The sequence below is a fragment of the Lathyrus oleraceus genome, chromosome 1, assembly GCF_024323335.1.
Source record: "Lathyrus oleraceus cultivar Zhongwan6 chromosome 1, CAAS_Psat_ZW6_1.0, whole genome shotgun sequence".
Classification (NCBI taxonomy): Eukaryota; Viridiplantae; Streptophyta; class Magnoliopsida; order Fabales; family Fabaceae; genus Lathyrus; species Lathyrus oleraceus.
The window spans coordinates 451,634,328-451,645,054 of record NC_066579.1 but is presented as its reverse complement, the minus strand read 5'-3'; the positions used below and the strand labels follow the sequence as shown (position 1 = coordinate 451,645,054).

Below are 10,727 nucleotides of genomic sequence, written 5' to 3'. Positions count from 1 at the left end.
ATCAATCAGATGATTCTATACTTTTTCTCTTACAAAGGAATTTTAAAAAATAGAACGCATTTAAAAAAAAAATAAGTCAATGTTTTATGATTGAACGAAGAAATATGATTATGGAATAGATGATTGGAGCATGCCAATTTGAGAATGATCTATAAACTTAATAAGTGATAAGTCTTTAGTCAAATAAGAGTCCTAGTTTTTAGGATAGTTTGTGAAATTGATTTAGTCATGTTTGTTTCCTTATTTCTAGCTAGAAGTGGGTTATAGTTTGTTACTACACGTTCATTTTGTTTCCTATTTATTTTACAATATTTCACAAGGAATAAACAAGTCATTCCTAGTATTGTTAGTTGTTTTCTATTGAATTCTTATTGCATCTAACAATATGGCATCAGAGCATGACTTGAGAAAGATGGGTTCAGAAGCAAACTTTGTTTCAACGTCCATTCCAAAGTTCGACGGTGACTACGATCATTGGAGCATGGTCATTGAGAATCTTCTTCGATCCAAGGAGTACTGGGTTGTCGTCGAATCGGGCTACAGCCAGCCTACGAGTATGGATGGGATGACGCCGACGCAAAAACAGAACCTAGAGGAGATGAACCTGAAGGATTTGAAAGCTAAGAATTATTTGTTTCAGTCACTTGACAAGTCAATTCTGAAGACGATTACGCATAAGGAGACATCCAAACAACTATGGGATTCCATGAAGATCAAGTGTCAAGGTAATGTTCGAGTGAAGAGAGCTCAGCTCAATTGTCTACGTCGGGACTTTGAGGTTCTGGCAATGAAGAAGGGAGAATCGATAAATGATTACTTTAGTAGAGTAATGACGGTTGCAAATGACATGAGGAATTATGGGGAAGATGTGAGTGATGTCAAGATCGCTGAGAAGATTTTGAGAACACTTACTGACAAATGGAACTACATTATTTGTTCCATTGAGGAAGCCAAGGACATAGATCAAGTCCCTGTGGATGCCTTGCAAAGTTCTCTGCTCGTTCATGAGTAAAAATTCAAAGGAGATGGAGGAGAATAACATGCTTTGAAAGTGACTCATGAAGGCTATGATGGAAGAGGACGAGGAAAAGTTTCTTTCAGAGGAGGCTGAGGACAAGGTAGAGGCGGGGGTCGCCTAAACTGGAGCAAAGATATGGTTGAGTGTTATAAATATCATAAGCTTGGACACTTTCAGTATGAGTGCCAAGCAAATTATGCAAATTTGGATCAATCAGAAGAGATGGTGCTAATGGCATATACCGATACGCTTGGAGGTGATCGAGACGACGTATGGTTTATTGACTCTGGATGTAGCAATCATATGTGTGGTGATTTATCTCTCTTCTGTGATTTAGAAAAGGGGTTCAACTAGGTGGTAAGATTGGGGAATTATGCAAGCATGAATGTTGTTGGAAAGGGAAGTGCTTGATTGACCGTAAAAGGAGTGAATCACCTTGTACGGGATGTGTATTATGTATCGGGGTTGAAGAATAATCTTCTCAGTGTTGGGAAGCTACAAGAAAGGGGTTTGGATGTACTGACGCAGTCAAATATGTGTCGGATTTATCATCACATAAAGGGATTGATTTTCAAAACCACCATGGCTGCCAATCGAATATTTGTGTTGCTATCAAACACTCGATCAGTCAAACAGGAAAGAGATGAAGAGTGTCTCCAAGTAATCACTCAAGACGTGGCTCATTTATGACATCGAAGATTCGGTCATCTCAACTACAAAGGATTGAAGACTTTGCAAATAAATAGCATGGTGAGAGGCTTGCCAAGTTTTTCTAAGGGTGAGATTACGTGCAACGATTATTTGAAAGGGAAATAGCATAGAGATGTAATCCCAAAGAAAAGTACATGGAGAGCATCATCAAAGTTGGAGCTCCTTCACGTTGATATTTGCGGCCCAATATCTCCAGTTTCAGAGGGCAGTAAGAGGTATTTTATTTGCTTCATTGATGACTATAGTAGGGAGGCATGGGTGTATTTTCTTGCTTTTAAGTCGGATGCATTCACTTACTTTAATGTATTTAAATCTCTTGTCGAAAAAGAAACTTGTTTTACTAGAATGATATTTTCTTTGGGATATTTTTAAGAAGAAGAAAATAATTGAAAGAGAATGATATTTTTACTAGAATGTTATTATCATGTATTGAGAATGATAAAATTAATATCAATTAAATAGAAAATTGGAAAAGATGTATTGAAAATTAAAATGAATCATTTATTTTAGAATATTCTTTTATTTTAAATGAGTAATTCATTATGGGATGGAAGGAGTAGATGAATAGTGGTTGATAACGTCATGTGACATAAGAAATTTGTATCTTCCAAGGCCTAAGACTCCAAGATAATGGGTATGTTTTGTTTGGAGGAAACAAGAATATTAAAATTGATGGTTATGTAACTGAATGAAATGATAATCTTTCATCCATTAAAAATGTTTATGTATTACGGGACTAATGCATAACTTGCTAATCATAAGTTAGATAAGCGATAATTCTTTCTTCAATTAAAAGTCATGTCAAGCTATTAATCAATCAGATGATTCTATACTTTTTCTCTTACAAAGGAATTTTAAAAAATAGAATGCATTTAAAAAAAAAATAAGTCAATGTTTTATGATTGAACGAAGAAATATGATTATGGAATAGATGATTGGAGCATGCCAATTTGAGAATGATCTATAAACTTAAAAAGTGATAAGTCTTTAGTCAAATAAGAGTCCTAGTTTTTAGGATAGTTTGTTGAATTGATTTAGTCAAGTTTGTTTCCTTATTTCTAGCTAGAAGTGGGTTGTAGTTTGTTACTGCACGTTCATTTTGTTTCCTATTTATTTTACAATATTTCACAAGGAATAAACAAGTCATTCCCAGTACTGTTAGTTGTTTTCTATTGAATTCTTATTGCATCTAAAAATATGGCATCAGAGCGTGACTTGAGAGAGATGGGTTCAGAAGCAAACTTTGTTTCAACGTCCATTCCAAAGTTCGACGGTGACTACGATCATTGGAGCATGGTCATTGAGAATCTTCTTCGATCCAAGGAGTACTGGGTTATCGTCGAATCAGGCTACAGCCAGCCTACGAGTATGGATGGGATGACGCCGACGCAAAAACAGAACCTAGAGGAGATGAACCTGAAGGATTTGAAAGCTAAGAATTATTTGTTTCAATCACTTGACAAGTCAATTCTGAAGGCGATTACGCATAAGGAGACATCCAAACAACTATGGGATTCCATGAAGATGAAGTGTCAAGGTAATGTTCGAGTGAAGAGAGCTCAGCTCAATTGTCTACGCCAGGAATTTGAGGTTCTGGCAATGAAGAAGGGAGAATCGATAAATGATTACTTTGGTAGAGTAATGATGGTTGCAAATGACATGAGGAATTATGGGGAAGATGTGAGCGATGTCAAGATCGCTGAGAAGATTTTGAGAACACTTACTGATAAATGGAACTACATTATTTGTTCCATTGAGGAAGCCAAGGATATAGATCAAGTCGCTGTGGATGCCTTGCAAAGTTCTCTGCTCGTTCATGAGCAAAAATTCAAAGGAGATGGAGGAGAAGAACATGCTTTGAAAGTGACTCATGAAGGCTATGATGGAAGAGGACGAGGAAAAGTTGCTTTCAGAGGAGGCTGAGGACAAGGTAGAGGCAGGGGTCGCCTAAACTAGAGCAAAGATATGGTTGAGTGTTATAAATGTCATAAGCTTGGACACTTTCAGTATGAGTGCCAAGCAAATTATGCAAATTTGGATCAATCAGAAGAGATGGTGCTAATGGCATATACCGATACGCTTGGAGGTGATCGAGACGACGTATGGTTTATTGACTCTGGATGTAGCAATCATATGTGTGGTGATTAATCTCTCTTCTGTGATTTAGAAAAAGGGTTCAACTAGGTGGTAAGATTGGGGAATTATGCAAGCATGAATGTTGTTGGAAAGGGAAGTGCTCGATTGACCGTAAAAGGAGTGAATCGCCTTGTACGGGATGTGTATTATGTATCGGGGTTGAAGAATAATCTTCTCAGTGTTGGGAAGCTACAAGAAAGGGGTTTGGATGTACTGATGCAGTCAAATATGTGTCGGATTTATCACCACACAAAGGGATTGATTTTCAAAACCACCATGGCTGCCAATCGAATGTTTGTGTGGCTATCAAACACTCGATCAGTCAAACAGGAAAGAGATGAAGAGTGTCTCCAAGTAATAACTCAAGACGTGGCTCATTTATGACATCGAAGATTCGGTCATCTCAACTACAAAGGATTGAAGACTTTGCAAATAAATAGCATGGTGAGAGGCTTGCCAAGTTTTTCTAAGGGTGAGATTACGTGCAGCGATTATTTGAAAGGGAAATAGCATAGAGATGTAATCCCAAAGAAAAGTACATGGAGAGCATCATCAAAGTTGGAGCTCCTTCACGTTGATATTTGCGGCCCAATATCTCCAGTTTCAGAGGGCAGTAAGAGGTATTTTATTTGCTTCATTGATGACTATAGTAGGGAGGCATGGGTGTATTTTCTTGCTTTTAAGTAGGATGCATTCACTTACTTTAAGTTATTTAAAGCTCTTGTCGAAAAAGAAACTGGTTTTACTAGAATGATATTTTCTTTGGGATATTTTTAAGAAGAAGAAAATAATTGAAAGAGAATGATATTTTTACTAGAATGTTATTATCATGTATTGAGAATGATAAAATTAATATCAATTAAATAGTAAAATTGGAAAAGATGTATTGAAAATTAAAATGAATCATTTATTTTAGAATATTCTTTTATTTTAAATGAGTAATTCATTATGGGATGGAAGGAGTAGATGAATAGTGGTTGATAACGTCATGTGACATAAGAAATTTGTATCTTCCAAGGCCTAAGACTCCAAGATAATGGGTATGTTTTGTTTGGAGGAAACAAGAATATTAAAATTGATGGTTATGTAACTGAATGAAATGATAATCTTTCATCCATTAAAAATGTTTATGTATTACGGGACTAATGCATAACTTGCTAATCATAAGTTAGTTAAGCGATAATTCTTTCTTCAATTAAAAGTCATGTCAAGCTATTAATCAATCAGATGATTCTATACTTTTTATCTTACAAAGGAATTTTAAAAAATAGAACGCATTTAAAAAAAAATAAGTCAATGTTTTATGATTGAACGAAGAAATATGATTATGGAATAGATGATTAGAGCATGCCAATTTGAGAATGATCTATAAACTTAATAAGTGATAAGTCTTTAGTCAAATAAGAGTCCTAGTTTTTAGGATAGTTTGTTGAATTGATTTAGTCAAGTTTGTTTCCTTATTTCTAGCTAGAAGTAGGTTGTAGTTTGTTACTGCACGTTCATTTTGTTTCCTATTTATTTTACAATATTTCACAAGGAATAAACAAGTCATTCCCAGTACTGTTAGTTGTTTTCTATTGAATTCTTATTGCATCTAACAATATGGCATCAGAGCGTGACTTGAGAAAGATGGGTTCAAAAGCAAACTTTGTTTCAACGTCCATTCCAAAGTTCGACGGTGACTACGATCATTGGAGCATGGTCACTGAGAATCTTCTTCGATCCAAGGAGTACTGGGTTGTCGTCGAATCGGGCTACAGCCAGCCTATGAGTATGGATGGGATGACGCCGACGCAAAAACAGAACCTAGAGGAGATGAACCTGAAGGATTTGAAAGCTAAGAATTATTTGTTTCAGTCACTTGACAAGTCAATTCTGAAGACGATTACGCAGAAGGAGACATCCAAACAACTATGGGATTCCAAGAAGATGAAGTGTCAAGGTAATGTTCGAGTGAAGAGAGCTCAGCTCAATTGTCTACGCCGGGACTTTGAGGTTCTGGCAATGAAGAAGGGAGAATCGATAAATGATTACTTTGGTAGAGTAATGACGGTTGCAAATGACATGAGGAATTATGGGGAAGATGTGAGTGATGTCAAGATCGTTGAAAAGATTTTGAGAACACTTACTGATAAATGGAACTACATTATTTGTTCCATTGAGGAAGCCAAGGACATAGATCAAGTCCCTGTGGATGCCTTGCAAAGTTCTCTGTTCATTCATGAGCAAAAATTCAAAGGAGATGGAGGAGAAGAACATGCTTTGAAAGTGACTCATGAAGGCTATGATGGAAGAGGACGAGGAAAAGTTGCTTTCAGAGGAGGCTGAGGATAAGGTAGAGGCAGGGGTCGCCTAAACTGGAGCAAAGATATGGTTGAGTGTTATAAATGTCATAAGCTTGGACACTTTCAGTATGAGTGCCAAGCAAATTATGCAAATTTGGATCAATCAGAAGAGATGGTGCTAATGGCATATACCGATACGCTTGGAGGTGATCGAGACGACGTATGGTTTATTGACTCTGGATGTAGCAATCATATGTGTGGTGATTCATCTCTCTTCTGTGATTTAGAAAAGGGGTTCAACTAGGTGGTAAGATTGGGGAATTATGCAAGCATGAATGTTGTTGGAAAGGGAAGTGTTTGATTGACCGTAAAAGGAGTGAATCACCTTGTACGGGATGTGTATTATGTATCGGGGTTGAAGAATAATCTTCTCAGTGTTGGGAAGCTACAAGAAAGGGGTTTGGATGTACTGATGCAGTCAAATATGTGTCGGATTTATCACCACACAAAGGGATTGATTTTCAAAACCACCATGGCTGCCAATCGAATGTTTGTGTTGCTATCAAACACTCGATCAGTCAAACAGGAAAGAGATGAAGAGTGTCTCCAAGTAATCACTCAAGACGTGGCTTATTTATGACATCAAAGATTCGGTCATCTCAACTACAAAGGATTGAAGACTTTGCAAATAAATAGCATGGTGAGAGGCTTGCCAAGTTTTTCTAAGGGTGAGATTACGTGCAGCGATTATTTGAAAGGGAAATAGCATAGAGATGTAATCCCAAAGAAAAGTACATGGAGAGCATCATCAAAGTTGGAGCTCCTTCACGTTGATATTTGCGGCCCAATATCTCCAGTTTCAGAGGGCAGCAAGAGGTATTTTATTTGCTTCATTGATGACTATAGTAGGGAGGCATGGGTGTATTTTCTTGCTTTTAAGTCGGATGCATTCACTTACTTTAAGTTATTTAAAGCTCTTGTCGAAAAAGAAATTGGTTTGTCCATCAAATGTCTCAGAACAGATCGTGGGGGTGAATTCACATCAAATGAGTTAAAAGAACCGTGATGAATATGGTGAGGAGCATATTGGTTGAGAAGAATGTTCCAAGAAAACTCTGGGCAGAAGCAGTGAATTGGGCATTTTATGTTCTTAATAGATGCCCAACATCATCGGTGAAAGAAATGACGCTAGAAGAAGCTTGGTGTGGGGTGAAACCTTTAGTCGAGCATTTGAAAGTCTTTGGTTGTATATCACATGCTCATGTATCGGATGCTCGGAGAACAAAGCTTGAGGATAAGAGCCATTGTTGTGTTCTTTTAGGGGTAAGCGAAGAGTCAAAGGCATATCGGCTATATAATCCTATCTCTAAGAGGATTATAATTAGTCGGGATGTCATCTTCGAAGAAGAAAAACAATGGAACTGGGAAAGGAGCTTTGAAGGTAATAGAAGGTTTGATCTGGAATGGGAAGATGGAAACGGTGAAGAGGTGGAGGATTCCGATGATGGTAGTGAAGAAGAAAATGTAGCTTCTCCGATGAGGGGCGAAACCAGTGATGGCAATGAAGAAGATGAAGCGACTCCTCCGATGACACCCCGAGTTAGAAGAGCATCAACATATTTGAATGATTTTGTGTGTGGTGATGGTCTTCCAGATGAAGAGGAAGATGTACAAACTCATTTAGCCTTGTTTGCTAGTGTTGTTCATTTTGATCCAATTTCGTTTAACAAATCAGTAAAGGAGGAGAAATGGAGAACATCCATGGATGCCGAAATGAGATCAATTGGGAAGAATGAAACATGAGATCTTATTAAGCTGCCTAAAGGAGCTAAAAGAATAGGAGTCAAATGAGTGTACAAAATAAAATTGAATGAGCTCGGAGAAATGGATAAACACAAGGCTCGCTTGGTCGCAAAAGGGTATGCTCAGGAATACGGAGTTGATTATGAAGAAGTATATGCTCTCGTAACTCGCATGGACACAGTTCGAATGATTTTAGCACTTGCAGCACAAAGAAGATGTTGTGTGTTTCAGCTGGACGTGAAATCGGTTTTCCTTCACGGGAAGTTAACTGAGAATGTGCACATGGAGAAACCAAGAGGTTATGAAATAAAGAATGAGGAACATAAGGTGTACAAGCTCAACAAAGCTTTGTACGGGCTCAAGCAGGCACCACGAGCATGGTTCAGCCGGATTGAATCATATTTCAGAAAGGAAGGTTTTGGGAAGGAGGACATCGAGTAAACTTTGTTTACCAAAGTCAACAAACAAGGTAAACATTTAATCATTAGCTTGTATGTTGATGATTTAATTTATACCAGAGATGATGAGAATATGATGGTTGAATTCAAAGAGTCCATGATGAAGGAATTTGATATGACAGACTTGGGTAAGATGAAGTATTTTCTTGGTGTTGAGGTAGTTCAGTTTGATGGTGGTATATTCATCAGTCAGGCGAAGTACGTGATGGAAGTGTTTAGGCGTTTTGGAATGGAGCATAGCAATTCCGTTGTAAATCCAATGGTTCCAGGATTCAAAATCTCCAAAGATGAAAATGGTATTGAGATGGGTGGTTCATTCTTCAAGCAGCTGATTGGGAGCATGATGTACTTGACCGCTACGAGACCCAATATAATGTATGCAGTAAGCTTATTAAGCAGGTATATGTCAAGGCCTACGGAAGTTCATCATTCGGTAGCCAAGAGAGTTTTATGTTACTTGCAAGGTACAACAACGTTTGGCATTCTTTACAGAAGGGGAGGAAGTCATGAGTTGATTGGTTTTACTAACAACGATTATGCCTGATCAGTGGAAGATAGAAGAAGTACCTCAGGCTATGTTTTTATGCTAAGTGGAGCAGCTGTGACTTGGTCTTCTTGAAAGCAACCAATCGTAACACTAAGCACAACCGAATCTGAATTCATTGCAGCTGCAGGAAGCAGTTGTCAAGCAATATGGATGCAATGGGTGCTAAAGAAGATTGACTACATGGGCAGTGAGAGTACTGTCATCTTTTGTGACAATAGCTCAACAATTAAGTTAGCGAGGAATCCGGTGATGCACGGCAGGAGCAAGCGCATTGATGTGCGCTACCATTTCTTACGAGAGCTAGTGAATGATAGAGTTGTGCAGCTTCAGTTTTGTGGTATAATGCAGAAGATAGCCGATATTTTCACCAAACCGCACAAATTGGAGCTATTTCGGGAGCTAAGAAGAAGGCTTGGAGTGTGTGAACCACCACATGTTAACTAGCTGCAAATGCAGTCTAGTTCAAGGGAGGGAATGATAAGTCTTTAGTCAAATAAGAGTTCTAGTTTTTAGGATAGTTTGTTGATTTGATTTAGTCAAGTTTGTTTCCTTATTTCTAGATAGAAGTGGGTTATAGTTTGTTACTGCATATTCATTTTGTTCCTTATTTATTTTACAGCATTTCACAAAGAATAAACAAGTCATTTCCAGTACTATTAATTGTTTTCTATTGAATTCTTATTGCATCTAACAATAAGTTCAATGATCTCTAATCTAAATAAGTTCAATTTAATATAAAAAAAATGGTCCAATATGAAATTTAAATAAGACACTCGTATCAAAGGAGTAAACAAATTAAACCCTTTTTTTCTTTCTAAAAACACTATTTTCACTTCAAGGCCTCATACAATTTTACACACTAATTCATTTAAACCGACGACAGCCTTTCTAAGTGGTGAGAAGTATGGACTCTTTCTTGTAGATGACAACAACAATGACTAATGAAATAAATTTTGCAGAGAACTTTTGAAAACGTGGTAATTATTGTGTGTTATATTTAAAATAAGGATGTTTATGAATCGTGGAAAGAGAAAATTAATATTTCTTAGAAATAAATTAGATGAAGAAGATAAACTCGTAGAAAGTAAAGTATAAAAGACATGTATATAACAACATTCAATCAAATATGTGTTAAAAGATTCTAAATTTATGTGTGTTATGTTGTGTGTAGATCCCCAAAATCTTATCAGTATTATACCTAACTCATATTACTTTTTTTAAATTATTTTTTAGCCAAATTGCAGCATCTCCTGTCTTTTCCAATAATACAAGAAAGAAAGTGGTATATGTTTTCTAAACAATAATAATTGTTTAAATGTACCTTTGGTACTTTTTTTTTAAATTTAATTAGAGTTGTACTTCCTCCCTAATCTTTCAATATCATAATTGTATTTAAATTGTGTTACTAGCCCCATCATTTTCATGCAAATGACAAGGTTTTCCAGTAACCTATACTACCTCCGTTTATAATAGTAAATCTTTTGAAAAAAATATTATATATTATAAAATAAGTCGTTTTATAATATCAATAAATGATTAATAATATTTTTTTTTCTATATCATGATAATTTTATAAAATCTTTTATAATTTTTTTTTATATCATAACTATTATTTTTCTTAATTGAAAAATAGAAAACGACTTATAACAAAAAAATGGAGAGAGTATAGTGGACATTAAATAATATATTAGATATATTTAACATTTGATTTGTATTTTATTAATAAATTTATATGTGGCTCTTTACGCCAAGTGGAAAAAATATATGTA

General features: G+C 36.3%; 4 protein-coding genes across 4 annotated transcripts; all 4 read left to right on the top strand.

Annotated features, from left to right (window-relative positions):
* Positions 1-385: 385 nt before the first annotated feature.
* Positions 386-1,012, top strand: LOC127115269 (uncharacterized). Its single transcript, XM_051046853.1, has one exon. It carries the CDS (start codon positions 386-388, stop codon positions 1,010-1,012), a length of 627 nt encoding a protein of 208 aa, XP_050902810.1.
* A 1,914-nt stretch (positions 1,013-2,926) lies between these two features.
* Positions 2,927-3,652, top strand: LOC127115268 (uncharacterized). Its single transcript, XM_051046851.1, has one exon. The coding sequence runs from the start codon at positions 2,927-2,929 to the stop codon at positions 3,650-3,652; it is 726 nt and encodes a 241-aa protein (XP_050902808.1).
* Positions 3,653-5,467: 1,815 nt separating this feature from the next.
* On the top strand, positions 5,468-6,193 carry LOC127115267 (uncharacterized). Its single transcript, XM_051046850.1, has one exon. It carries the CDS (start codon positions 5,468-5,470, stop codon positions 6,191-6,193), a length of 726 nt encoding a protein of 241 aa, XP_050902807.1.
* Positions 6,194-7,215: 1,022 nt separating this feature from the next.
* Positions 7,216-7,953, top strand: LOC127115266 (uncharacterized). Its single transcript, XM_051046849.1, has one exon. It carries the CDS (start codon positions 7,216-7,218, stop codon positions 7,951-7,953), a length of 738 nt encoding a protein of 245 aa, XP_050902806.1.
* The last annotated feature ends 2,774 nt before the right edge of the window (positions 7,954-10,727 follow it).